The sequence below is a fragment of the Cariama cristata genome, unplaced genomic scaffold, assembly GCF_000690535.1.
Source record: "Cariama cristata isolate BGI_N322 unplaced genomic scaffold, ASM69053v1 scaffold5160, whole genome shotgun sequence".
Lineage (NCBI taxonomy): Eukaryota > Metazoa > Chordata > Aves > Cariamiformes > Cariamidae > Cariama > Cariama cristata.
In genome coordinates, this window is record NW_009596276.1 from 71308 (window position 1) to 85688 (window position 14381).

A 14381-nucleotide genomic window follows, 5' to 3' on the forward strand; every position below is an offset into this window, starting at 1 on the left:
TGAAAGTAGAACACAATGAATAAATCCAGGTACCAGAAGACAGTTGGCTGTCAAAAGATGTAGGTTCATTTATGTGTCTCCTGATCCTCATAGCAGCTTATGCTTTGTCTACATTTGGATTTATTTCATGGTAGCCAGAAGTCTGACATTTCTAAGACAGTCACTGTTCCACCTTCTGTATTTATTCCCCTTAGCTCATGAAGAAAATTATTCTGTGAAGTGTAGAGCAGTATACAGCATCCAGTTTAAAACAGCACACTTGGGATATGAGTTTCTGTATGCATTACTCCCAAGAAAGCAAACTTTAGTGAGGGAGGGAACCTGGACAATTCTGTGGAAATTGTTCTTTTAAGGTAAAGATAAAAATATTTTGGCTTCTGTGTTGCTAATTTTACCCTAAGGGCCCTTGCCTAGTACGTCAATTTCAATATTTTCCAGGCTGACAGCTAGCATTCATGGTCTCAACCTCAGAGTGAATAAGGAATGGCAGTACTGCAACAGCTCTAACCATTAAGAGTGCATGAGTCAGGCACTTACCCTTCCAAAATCAGGAGGAAATAGTAACTAAAAAATAAGTAACCTAATAAATATACACACATATTAATTTTAAATTTTAATTGCTTTTTATGTAGTAAGCTGTTAGGAAAGACTTGGGTCATATTTCTAAGTCAGATTTCTAACCCTGCAGGCAAGAAATCATATGACTTAAGGATCTGGGGTTTGATGATAAGCCCTACATATCATGAAATACCACAGGAGCTGGCAGCACAGCAAGGGCATTATAAGGATTCATAAAGCAGCACAAGGTTTTTAAGGTGACCAGGACTAACCTGATGGGTTTATGCATACATCAGAGCATATCTGTGATGGAACACACAAATTACTAAAATTCTAGATAAAGACTTTAATAGATCATGATTTTAGGTAAACTAGTGTATGAAACCTTTTTGACGTGTCAGTACCAAAGTACAACCCAATGGCAGAAAATTATTGGCCGGTTTCTGCGTCATGTTTCTTTGTTCTCCTTGTGATGAATTAGGAACAGGAGTCTGGTAGCTAGCTTTGGGGATATTTATCCCACTGAAAACGTTTTCAACAGAGGTCTTCCAGGTGACCAAGAATGAAAAAACCCACCATTAAAAAAGACACCATTAAAAGCAAAAGTGTTTTAGTAGTTAGAATGGATAGAGAACAGACATGGAAATGAGCAACCTTAGACATGCAGGGCCTGAACCGTAATTTCATCCCTTCCCCCTAAATTATTATGCATATTGAAGTGTTAAGCACAAGTGTTACTACACTGCAGCTGTGCTGTGTTAGAAAACAGATTTTAGTGATCTGTGGCAACCAGCTTAAATGAGTATAATCGTAATATTTTACTTGCTCTTTCAGTTGCAATTGAGAATTAGCCTAACCCTGCCTATTTGATAGAAAGTATTTAAGAAATCTACTTTCATTTCTTATATTTGCAACCTGTAGGACCTTAAACAAGGGAATGGAGGACCAGAATGTGTCTCCAGGGTCATCAAATCCAGCCCACAATTTTATGCCCCTCCCCCCCCTTTTTTTTTGCCAAGCTCTGCATAATGTGAGCCCCTTAATTAAATTAATCAAACTACATCTTAAAAAACAGTGGACTTTTTTCCCCTTTCTGCATCTGTTGTGTTGGTTGGATGATTGCTCTAGAAACTCACTTCCTGATAGAAACTTTCTCCTAATTTCTGTGTATCTGTATTCATGGACAGTTTTTAACTTAAGAGCTTGTACTGTCATTGACAGTGTGTTCTATTTTTCTTTTCTTCATGGTTCTTGGTGTTTACATCTTTCTTTTTCTCCTGCCCTTGCTAAGCTAAACAAATTAAGCTCTTCTATTATCTCTTGCCTACTAATCTCCTAATTTCCTGCTATCTCCATGACTTCTGTCTTGTTCTTGTTTGATTTCCAGAACATCAGTGACCATGGTTATACACATTTTTGCAGGTGACATGCCATTATTACCTTGTGCAGTGGCATCAAGTTTCCTTGTTTTGACTGAAAACACCTGACATGGATCACATTTCTTCTTGCCCTTTTTGCAGCCAGATCACAAACCTTAGACTGTAATCAACTAATACACAACAATTGTTCTTTCAAAATAAGTCTCATGTACCATTGCATAGCAGATATTTTTATTCCTAGCCTTTTTGTCTGTGCTTTCAAAAGAGGTTCTTCTTAATTATTGCTCAGGTTCTGGCTCAGCATTAGTCCACACTATTTTCTTCTTTCCAGCTCATAATACCAAGATGCTTCTACAGTGCACACAGAAGAATTGATGGAGCTGATTTTAGTATAAGACCTGAAGTAGAACTGCTTTGTCCTCTCAATCTAAATATTACACTATTTTCCTACTGATTGTCACTTATGGCCCAGAAAATAGGAAAAGAAATTTAGATATAAAATCCCCATCTCCCAGGTTTGATCGTGGGGAATGCCTGAGAATAATAGAGCATCTCCTTGTAGCTAGAGACTGCATTCAGTCTCCACCAGCACTGCTTTTCAGAAATAAAGGAATCCTACCTTTTGTGTTGATCAAGACATCCATTTCACTTTCCTTTCTCTGCGTACCTGGGTTTTAGGTCAAAGCCAACTTAGGCAGCTGGAACTACTCTTACTATTTATTATAGACACAGTGTTCTGGTAAAAGCTGAACAAATTAACACAAATATAAGAAATCTCATGAAAAAGCTGGTTTCTGGTTTTAGTTTATAGTGATGACATTCAGCAGTAAGATGTGTCCAGGAAGAGTTATAATGCACAGGAGCACAGGATGTTTGCTCCTCTCTCTGATGGAGATAGAAATTTCCTGTTAATGTAGCATACATATTAAATGAATTATTGTTTCTTTTCTTTTTAAAGTGTGCTCACAAAACTACAGTACTGAAACTGGTGTGCTAACATCTCCAAACTATCCCAATAACTACCCTGTCCGGAGAGAGTGCATATACACCATCACAGTGGGAATAAACAGACAGATTGTGCTGCGCTTCACCAACTTCACCTTGGAAGGGAATAAACGTTGTACAGAGGATTATGTAGAAATCAGGCAAGCCTAATTATTTCTCTTGTCCTTATTACCGATAGCCATGGAAGTTGTCCAAATCCACTTAGGCATGTTCAGAAGCTATAATTTAACTATGCACCTGTGCTGTCAATGTGGGAAAAAGACTTACCAGAGAACTTTAAAGGCTACCTTTTCTTCCTCCCATCTAGTAAATTTTACAGAACAGAGACAGGTAGAAGAAAGTAATATTTGCAAGAAGGTTGGATGCATGCTCATAAAACAGCTGTGCCAAGTACATGTGTGGCTGTATGGGATTTGTACTTTGCAGCATCAGTGCACCCATTTTTGTCCTCATGAGCCAGCTTTCTAGGTGAACAATGTCTGCAGAACACCAGTGTGTTTTTTCACTCTGAGCATGCCATGACTTGCCATTACCTAAATGAGCACCATGATAAAACTCTTTCTCAACATTATACCAGATATTCTGTATAGGTTATTCGTCAGTAAGTAGTGCCTTTTTTTTTTAGAACTAAACAAAAAGCTGCTTGCTGAAGTTACAGTATTGAGATTCTGAATTTCTGCTGAATTAGCTGGTTGTTATCAGCTGTATACAAAAACTGGAGAAAGTTATGAAAACCTGAAAGGCTTTTTCAAAATTTTCTAAGTAAAATGTTTCATTTTTTCAATTTAGAACAACAATCTGAGACTAAATTTGATCTAACTTTATTTTAACAACACCTTAATTTGAGGTAGACCTGAATTGTAACAGTTCTTTTTTTTTAATTTTTTTCACCTTGAGAACTGAAAACATTCGTTTCTTGCATAAATCTAACTCTGTTGTCACTGTGAAGAGCTCAGCAGCAACTCAGCACATTTCTGCTGCCATAACTGGATTTCCAGAATGTCTCATCAAACCTGATACCATTAAATGGCATAGCTAGATAAGTCTTAGGTGAGGTACCACTCTGGTTTCTTGTCCTGAGGTGTCCTCTGATAAATTACATTCAGTCAACTAAGAAAATTGTTCATCTGACCACAGCTGCAGAGGCTGAGATGCAAGTGAGGGGCGTTCTGGCACAGTGCTTCAACTGCCAGTAACCTGAGACAGCAGCAAGCAGTTTAAGCTGGGAGGATGACAAGGAAACAGTGGCAAGATCTAAGTAGAAATTTCTCTTAAAAGCAGGTACAAACCTATGAAAATGTAATTGAAAGTATTACTGTCCTCTTAAAAGCATCATACCAAGATCACACCCATATATAGATATAAATGTGTTTATTATTGTCCTAATTACCTGTGGGGTGTTTGTAATATGAAAGTGCTTAAAGATAAGGTTAGAAAGCAATTGATAAGCAGGTTGTCACCATCTTTTTTGTTCCCATGAGACATGTACAGATGGCAAAACAGAACATTAGATGTGCATCCTGATTACAGTATTAGAAAATATTACTGGAAATACTACTTAATTTAAAAATAGGAAATAATTGGTTGTATAAACAATTCCAAAGGCTAAGAAAATATTTCAGAACATGCATCATATCAGTTCTGAGAAATGGATTCCCACTTGTGTGGTGGCAAACGCACACTTTTTTTTAATAGATCAGCTCATCTGTGTTTGTGCCAGGCTAAACAGTGAGAAGTGAGCAAACTCTTATTTCTTCAAATTAGAAGATTACCTTTGGTTACACCAATGACTGCCACCTTGTAGAATACAGAGAAGGTCCTGCCTCTGCAGCATAAAGTCTGCTTGAGACAGTTCTTGAGTCTGTCATTGTGTTGACAGACTCTGGACAGGCTGCTGAGATGAGAGAGTGGACATAACCAGCAAGCAGGTGCTTGTGGTAGGACTTCTTACTAAAAGTAGCAAGACTCCTCCAGTATTTGGTAGCTGTATGGCTGTGGAAGATGAAGAGCCAGGATTAGTCTTTCCCAGGCCCGAAAGTATCCCAACATTTTTTGTTTGTTAACATTTCTCATGGTTTTCCTCTTTGACCCAAGGTTTTTCTTCTCTGTCATTCTAGAGATGGAGGCTATGAATCTTCTCCTCCTCTTGGAAAATACTGTGGTACAGACCTGCCTCCTGTTATAATCTCTCATGGTAACAAGCTGTGGATAAAGTTTGTAAGTGACATATTTGGCACAGAAAAGGGATTTTCAGCAGAGTGGGATGGTACATCAGCAGGTAAAATGACCACATCAAGTATAAAACCATTTTATACATCTCATTTTTGATCTTTCATTTATATTTAATTTCTCACCTTTTCCTCCACATCTTTTCTGCTTCCCATCTTCTAAAATCTGCCTGCTAATTATATAGCAACATATATTCATGTTGTTAAGATGAAGGATACAACTTTCTTGATCCTTGGGCTTTCTTTTCTCCACAGGGAAGTGTGTACGATTACCTAGCTATAATGTAGCATCAACTTTCTCATATGTTTTGGAAAGCAGTAACCAAGAATTTAATGGAGAGGTTTCTATTTGAAGACTAACTATCAGGAGCACTCTTCAAATTAGATAGTTAATATTTCTAGGTGCTATGGGCTCTCTTCTGCTTACAACACTGTTGGCCAGATGCAGATATCTGGGGTGTCACTGAAGATGTTCAGGGCATGTGAGGGAGGTCAGTAGTGTGCATCTCACATATCATGTCTAATTCTCTACTCTCCTAGGTGTTAAATGTTAGTTTGATTTCTCTGCCATTTTCAGGTTGTGGTGGGACTTTGACAACAGCTTCTGGTATCTTCATGTCTCCCAACTACCCTATGCCATATTACCACAATTCAGAGTGCTATTGGTTGCTCAGAGGAAGTCGAGGAACTCCATTTGAAATCCAGTTTGAACAGTTCTATCTAGAGTATCACCCAAGGTGCACCTTGGATTACCTTGCGGTATGTACCCTGTGACACTTTGCTCCATAGGAGGCAGCTGAGAGTATGACAAGTACATAGGCAAGGAAAAACACATGGCTCTGGTCTTCAAATGTTCGTAAGTGAACAGACCCAGAATAGGAAAGCTCCATGCTGACATGCTACCTTCATATCACAGAGCAGTGAGAGGTAAGGCAGCAGTGTCTCTGTAGCTGCTGGTAAGAAAAGCATTTATGTCTAGATAGAAAGGCCACTGAAACAAGAATCTGTCTATATCTTTTAAATTTGCTGTGTTTTGGACCAAGGCCTTAGTATGCTTTCTTAGTAAATGACAAGGAAAAAAGCAGAACAGTGTCAATAACCCTATTGTTAAAGCTAAATTGCATATTTGAATTGCTGCATAAATTATTGGAATTTTTTTAATAGAGTTGAAATGGAGTGCAGTTTTCCCCTCTTCGTGAATAAGCCCCTCAAACCCACCAGTATTTGGTTACTGGCTTCCTGTTTTTCCATGGATTTGCTTGTTTCTGAAATGCCTGTCAGGCTTCCTCTGAGCAGAAATAGAATTTAACCTCTTATATACCCAGTAACAATTCCCTAAGCAGACATTTGTCAGGGGGAAATTACTTGGATTTGTAATGCCATCAGCTTTATAAAATTTTTTTTTCTTTTGAAGGTGTATGATGGCAACAGCAGTAATGCTAAACAGCTAGGTAAATTTTGTGGGAATCGGATACCACAACTCATCCATTCCAGTGGAGACAGCATGTATGTAAAACTAAGGACAGATAGCAGCATGCAAGGTGGAGGATTTTTAGCCAAATACAAACAGGGTAAGTAAGTAAAAGATGAGAAGAACATGTTTCGACAGTTCTGCTTGTTCCTGAAACTGCTTCTTGCAGTGCATGATCTTACCTATTTGTGAGCAGAGGGCAATGCATAGAGCATATTATTGACCCAGATTCTCTAGTCTGCTACAGTCATGGAACACAGAGAGCTAAAAATTATCTGCCCATCTACCTGTGATGGAGATTACCTCCTCCCTAGAAGAAAGCTGATGAGGTGGCTCTACTTCTATTACCTGCACCAGTGGCACTTACCACTCCAGATGTACTCAGAAAAACAAGTGCTGGAAGTCCCTAACAAGGTAGATTGGACTGTTCTTGCTCTTCTGCTCACCCAGTCTCCTGACTTTTTAACAGAGGAAGCAGATAGAACAAGCTTCTCTGCTCTTCTAGCTGCTTGTGAGTCAGGATGACAAAGGATAAGCGAGTTACCCTCAGCCATCCTGGATCATTGTGGGTGCTTAGGATCATATAGCTTACCTTCAAAAAGTTTCATTTTTTATATCTTATGGTAAGGGTCACATTTTTCTTGCAAACACGTTTTTGTAAAATAGTTCTACCACAGAAATATCAGAATAATAAGATTTGGAGAAAAATCCAAGAAGATATATGACAAATTAAAATTATTTGTTCCCAGTCATAACCTTGAATATCATCCTGGTGTTTACTTTTCTCCTTATACACTCTAGCATATATAGTTAAATGCACGTTGGAAGATACAGAATTTCACCACTTAGGAAATGATTTGCAAGCATCTTTGTGTACCCTAAATATGAGATGCCCAAATGATAAGGATTGCTGTAGGTTTATACACATTAAGTTGTCTTAGGTTTCAACAATAGTAAATGGATTATGAAAAAAACAAAGCTATTCATCCACACATGGCGCATGCAATAATTAGTAGAGTGAGGGAGCTCTGAGTCCTCATTTCTTAAAGATATCACAGATTCATCTACCATGTACTTTTCAAGTCAAGTCTAAGTCAAGAAGATATATTAGAAAAGGGTTCCCCTCCCTTTCATTAATTAAACAGAAAGAGCACTTTCAAAGCACTTAGGTGTAGAACCTGAGCTATCAGATAATGTGATCTACATTTTACATTCATATTTAATTCCTGAAGATGCATCAGAGAAAGCTTTCAATGGCTTGCCCAAAAGCTAAAATTATGTAGGAAGTAGTGGTAGAAAATAAGGATGATTAGATGCCAGATGCATTTATGTGTACGTGAAAGAAATGTAATGATGAATTGGAAAACATTGCAAAGGAAAACACAGTATCAAGTGAACATTCAAAGGCACCTTTGTATTTGATATGTTTCTAATAAAATCCTGTTGGCAGGGCGTAGCAGCTTTTATCCATCTTGCATTCTTCAAAATCCATTTTGTGCTCTTCATCCCGTCCTTTCAAACAGTTATATGCTTCAGTGTACCTTTGCAGACAAGGTCCACTCCACCTGACTCTGACCTTCAGCTGTATCCTGAACATTTTGAAGTCCTAAAAACACACACCTTGCTGCTCTGTAAATTGTTTGGAAAGAATAAAACAATTTTGCAGAAACTAGGTATATTATCCCTAGTGACAGAAAATAGAAGAGTTTTGCAAGTGAGTCTCAGCTATTTCTGCTCTTCAAACACTGCAGATTTGCTGTACAAAGCAAACAGCCTGTCCCGCTCCCCACCTCCTGCACACTTCTCTGTGCATTACAGTGGTCTGCTCCTGATGCACATGGTATGCTGTCTCCAGGCGAGGGATTGCCCTCATTGATATTTTCTGTCTTTAGTGAAAGGTGGATACAGGAAGATGAGAATCAGTGAACCTAATGCCATAATTGTAATTTCACTCTTTATCTAGTTTCTTTTTCATTTTCTCTCTCTTCAAGGAAAGCTCTCATTATTCCAGGTGAGTGTCTAGTTCTTATGATAGGATGCTACTGGATGACTCACAAGGAAAATCATGGCTCCTTTTCAAAGAATTTCATAATCATTTCCGGTTCCTGGAGCTAGAAAATCCAATACAAGTAGTGTACTTTCCATTTGTTGTTTTAGCCAGGGATTATAATTTTTTTCCAGTTTGCTGAAATAAACCACTTTAATCCATTAATTTATCTTTGTTGAGCACCCTTTCCCAAGTTGTTTCAAATGACAGAGCAAATTTCTATTATTAGGTTTAAAAAAAAAAAGGAAAAAAGTAACCATGTTTCTGGAATAATTATGTATTTAGAATTAAAGAAAACTTCCAGAAAATATACATACTATGTATACTGATGAGTCTGCAAGTGTCAGGAAAAAAGGACATAATAGAGCTGAATGATTCAAGTTTGAAAAGTCTAGATTTTCTTTGCAACATATGCATTATATTCTTCAATAGGTCACAATTCTCTTTCTGTGGAGTTCTCTAATCTGTGAATAAAAATATTTCTCACCTTGTAATGCTATCAGTAACTTCAATTAGTAATTTTTTGAGATACTGGATTAATAAGCACTGCACAAATATAATTTATTAACACTTTTTTTTCAGTTTGCCAGGAAGTACTGACTGTCAACCGTAGCCACGGCATATTGGAAAGTTTAAATTATCCAAATAATTACCCATTAAATGAGCACTGTGACTGGACCATCCAAGCTACAAAGGGGAACACACTCAACTATAGCTTCACAGCCTTTGATGTAGAAGATGGATCTGACTGTGACCGTGACTTCTTGAAGGTATGTACCCATATTCTAGAAACAAGAAAAATCAGTTCTTTGCCAATAAAGAAAAAAATAAGGATACAGAAGAATGAGGGGAAATTTATCTTATCTAAATTTAGCTGTTAAAACTCAAGTGTTAAGTCCAAATGATTTGTCCCTATTTCCTCTGTGATCAGTAGGGAGTGAAGCGTTGCCAGAGAGCACTTCATCCTACCTTCAGACAGGTGTCTGCAACAGGGAGGATGAATCACTTTGCAGGTGCCTAGATTTGCTACAGAGAGTCTAGCTACCGCCTTAGATTAGATGCATTGGCTTTTATGGATGAAGTGAGATGTCATGAGTCCAGCTTCAGGTAAAGAAGAAATCCTGAGATTAGTAAATTGATTGCAAAAAGCCAATGAGCCAAATTATTTTCCTCTTGTTTTTGTCTGAGGAATGGGGAACATTCAAAAACTTTAAAATGTGTTATTTCTACATTTTTAAAGGGAGGGCTGCTGTGTCTTCTGTTTGTAGTTTCTTTTCATAATTAATCTGCTTCTTTAAAGGGACTGAAAAAACATGAATTTACCCACCAACAAAATGAGAATTTTTTAGCCAAATAAAACCATCCAGTCAGTTTAAAGCCAAGTACCCTTTATTTTCATTTCCTCAAAAATTTTTCTAGGACAACTGAAAATACATTTTCTCTCAGTTTTGTACTTCATACTGTGGGAAGCACAGTGTAGTCATGATCACTGCTATAGTGAGGATTATAATCTCCTGCCTACAATTTCGCTGTTTTGCTGAACTAATCTATCCTTCAAATCTTACCCTTGTACAGGATGCCAGCACATAGCCCCTGTGCTCTATTTAGGTTTTGCACAAGAGGAATTGAAATTTAGAAAAGTGTTAGAGAAGACTACTTTCAGCCAAGGAGAGGGCTAAGGAATAGTGCCCACATTTCTGGGGATACTTATTTACACTGGGGTCTTGCAGAAGGTCCAGCAACAGGCCTAGTGATGGGCTAATCTGTTCCCTCTACATGTCCTCCCTCGCTCCCTCTGCCTCCTCACTATGCCAGCTTTCACAGCTCAAATTGGTAATAAACTGGCAAAAGTGGTGTTATTCCAACTTTCTTTTCTTTGTAGCCAGGAATAGAAAGAAAGAATAGACATGTGAATAAACAAGGGAGCACTGTATTGAGAACTAACTATTAAACCTTAGTTCGTTTTTGTGAGGAGGCTGAAAAGGAAACATTGGAGCCAAGAAGAGAGGCCAGCACTAGTCTCAAGATGCCTGAGCCCTTGATCCATGAAAAGCGGCAGCCCTGCACACAGTAGCCAGCCAGTGAGGAGCAAGAGACATGCCAGAAGACGTTATTCTAGATGTAAGTCAAGGCTGGAGGAATAGTGCCAGAGGCAATGACCTGATCCAAAGCACTTAAAAGAACAGAAATAAAATATGTTGGAGGGAGTGAGGAGACAGGGAGCAGAAAAGTACTTGCACTCTTTGTTTTAACAATTTTTCGGTGCTTCAAATCAAAGAAAATACAGACTGAAAGAGGTATAAAGAGGAAAATGCAACGGAAAAAGAGAGTCATGGAAGTGTCTTAAGGAGACTTTAATTTGCAATTCATGTGACATTACTTACAAATCTTTCTCCAAATGCCATTAAGAAATGCCACTTGGAAAAGATGTTCTCATTTGCTTGTTGCATGCTGCACAAATATGTGCCATAGTGTAAAAAGAAGAACAAGGTTGGACCAACCAGGGAACTGAATAGTGTTTGCTCCCACCCTGTGTCTTGCGAAAGGGGAACATGTTGGCAAGGCTGTGAGTGTTCTGTGGTGTACACGAGAGGGAGAATCATCTGGAACAAGTGTGCAGTTCACTTTCTAAGCATACTCCAGATATTTGGGACTTTTCTGTCTGAAATCCGCGTGGAGTCTGACACCACTGCAAATTGGAAAAAAGGTTAATAAAAAAAACCAAACAAATGACTCATAGCTGTTCAGCTAAGATAAATTACTTTTCTGCCACATGCTAGTTTTGAGATTCTTTTATTGCAAAGAGGCCTAAAAGGGGAAAGCTCTGATGCCCTGGCTGAGTATAACACCGGGAAAATAGAGGTGTAATCCTGTTCACTGCAGTCCAAGTGGGTGGTGCATGGACCATGTGCCAGAGCCCTTCAGCATTTTCTTGGAGGAAGTGGGAAGCTGCTGCTCAGACTGTTTCCATGTAGATGCATTCACAAGCCAGAGTGGCTACTGGTGCTGATCAGGTGCTCTTTTTCCTCAAGAGCTTGTAGGTGCCCCTTTTCCCATCTCCTTTTGGGTTTGGTGGCAGCAGCTCTCCTACCTCAGCCCCTTGCAGCAGGCAGCAACACCCTACTTGTCTTCTTAGGTCTGTGGCAGCCCTGACAGTAGCAGCCTGGTGCTCTGTGGCTGCTAGCAGATGAGAGGCTTGATGACAATATTTGCTGCTACTTGCTGGGAGGCTGGAGATGGGAAGGACAAGAGTCAGCTGTTAGGTTGGATTAGGTGATGATCACAGTTGTGGTGGTAGAGGGAGTAAGGGAAAGTGATATGTGATGGAGAAGGACAAGATTAAATGTTCCAGAGCTGTTATGGCAGAGAGCTGACCTGCCTGAGCAGAGTACAATCAAGAAATGGCAGTTACAAAAACAAAAGAATAGGAGAGCTGCTTTTAAAAGAAGTCAGTTGGAGAAACAGATTTAATGCATGTGGACATATGTTTATGACATTGCAAATATCTCAAACTAAAGCTCTGCTTTTTTGGAAATCTTTCTGAATTCTGAAGGAGAAAACAATGGTGCTTGGTGGGGTGGGGACAGCTAGACCGGGCAAGGTGTGTTCCTCAGTACTACTGGACCTGACCCGCTGGATGCTGAGGTTTTGGTCCCAGTCTCCATACTGGAAAAGGGTCTGTTCTTCAGCTTTGTGTTTAATTATGACTGACACTTCTGACCCAAACCCCCATGTAGTGTACAAGAAGAGCATTTTGCCTCATGATTAATTCAGTCTATTATACACAGAATATATTAATTTGCTATTTGCTCCCTGGCTCAGTTCACGTATGAGTCAGAAATTAAATATGTAGAATAATGACAAAACCAAAAGTTTCTACACGCAGGTATTCTTAGTGGTCTTCAGTTACCAAAGATGCTATCGTAACTTAGAGAAAATAACTGTTTCAAATACAGGACAAGGAAAAAGATAGTCAGATGTCCAAAGAGTACAAGTAAGTGCAAGTACAGTGCTTGGCTATCCCAGACTGAAATGTAGTCACAGCTGTACAATGAGAAGTCAGCCATGTATTGCGTTACCTATTTCCCTTTCTCCTTTGATCATGGGATGCTTCTTGTGAGCCAGACCGCCGTTTGCAGCAGCTGCCTGGTGTTACTCATGGTGAGCAGCATTCTCTCTCCACAGGGAGCCTTGAGTGACTCTGACTTTGTCTGGCCTGGGCAGGGCCTGCATCTCCACTGCTTCTGCATGTACAACTATTTATACCCACGTCAAGCAGGAAGTAAAAAGCCCTGTTCTTTTGGCTTGGTGGCAATTTTCTGCCTCTATGCATAGCTGCCAGAAATTGAGAAGGGGCAGTGTGGGAGGGAGGCAAAACTGCAGGTTTTTATAATGTCAGTCTCTAGGATGAATCTCATATGAGCGCTTTCAATGAATGAGCAGCGTGCAGTGTTTCATGGCCTGTCAGAGGATGTTGGCTCATTACTAGTAATGCTCACAGGATGTGTGACTTTTTGGAAGGAGTTTTACAGTGAAGTTTCAAGAATATGATGTGAATTGCTTCTGATAGACGTGTACAGAAGTGGCAATGATATGATACAAGGCATACCAAATAGCAGGCTATTTCCTAGTGGTGCTGCACTAACTGTAATTAGATTGGATGATCTTTAAATTATATTGTGTGCTGTGGCTTGGCTTAATAAACTAACATTAGTCTTTCTAGAAGAGTCATCAGGCTGTAGCCAGTGAGATATTGCAGACAATGACATAGAAATGTCATTCCTTCCTCTGCATTCACCAGGTTATTAGCTGAGCAAGCATATATTTAACTCCCCATCTTTAATGATTAATTACCTCTTTATTTAGTATGACAGAACATAACCTCCACAGAGGCAAAGCTATTTTATAAGTAAGAAGAATGTCATGTTATTGCCCTGAAAAGTCTTGTAGTAGGACTGAATTTTACTCCTTTCTTATCCAAGAAAAATATCGTTTGAAAACCAATAATCTTTGTGTCCTTCAGTAACAATCTCTCTCTATGTTCTTCTGCTCAGAAAGTACAACTGTCCCTTGAAGTCCAGTCTGTTTAGCATCTGCTTTTAATAAGTACAGGGAAGACCTTGCCGAGCCTTTTGCAAGATGCCACCAGCCTGATCAGCAGATAATAAAATTGTGTCATGCAGCAAGATAAGTTTCAGAGCTCTCTGTTCAAGTTTCACCCCTTTGGTCTGTGCAGCATGTTAGTCTAGCAGCAAGGATGGAATTATCATTGGGTTAATGCAAAAGAACATCTTATGAGGGCAAATGACTGTCTGATGACAACAGTAGCCTTCCTTCTGCTGCCCGGCAGGACAGAGTTCCTCTTTCGAATAAAGCACTTCCTTGCTTGCTTACTGCCAATGTACTTAAGTAGTCCAGACTCTTTCAGCAATTAGGCTCAGAGTGGTTAAAATACCATTGCTCCCTTATATGTGGAATATTATCAAATGAGTACAGTAATTAATATGGCATCTGTTCCTGAGAACTGTTTCATTTCCTTCTGGTGGTAAAATGATATGTCCCTTTTTTTCTTTTTTAAACCACAGTAGCATTCCAGGGATGTGCCATAATATCCTTTTTCTCCATCTGGGAATACGGCATTAGATAATTGTCGCTTGCACTCAGTTGGTCATCCTCTTTTTTTATTAGCTTAC

General features: G+C 39.1%; 1 protein-coding gene across 1 annotated transcript in view; it reads left to right on the top strand.

The window, feature by feature from the left end:
- The window catches only part of CUBN (cubilin (intrinsic factor-cobalamin receptor)), a gene marked incomplete at its 3' end in the record, with an annotated part of 65599 nt that overhangs the window by 33110 nt on the left and 18108 nt on the right, over nucleotides 1-14381 (top strand). Inside the window, 5 exon segments of the mRNA XM_009705237.1 lie at nucleotides 2896-3082; nucleotides 5060-5220; nucleotides 5748-5929; nucleotides 6585-6741; nucleotides 9271-9458. Coding sequence (XP_009703539.1) covers nucleotides 2896-3082; nucleotides 5060-5220; nucleotides 5748-5929; nucleotides 6585-6741; nucleotides 9271-9458 — 875 coding nt within the window.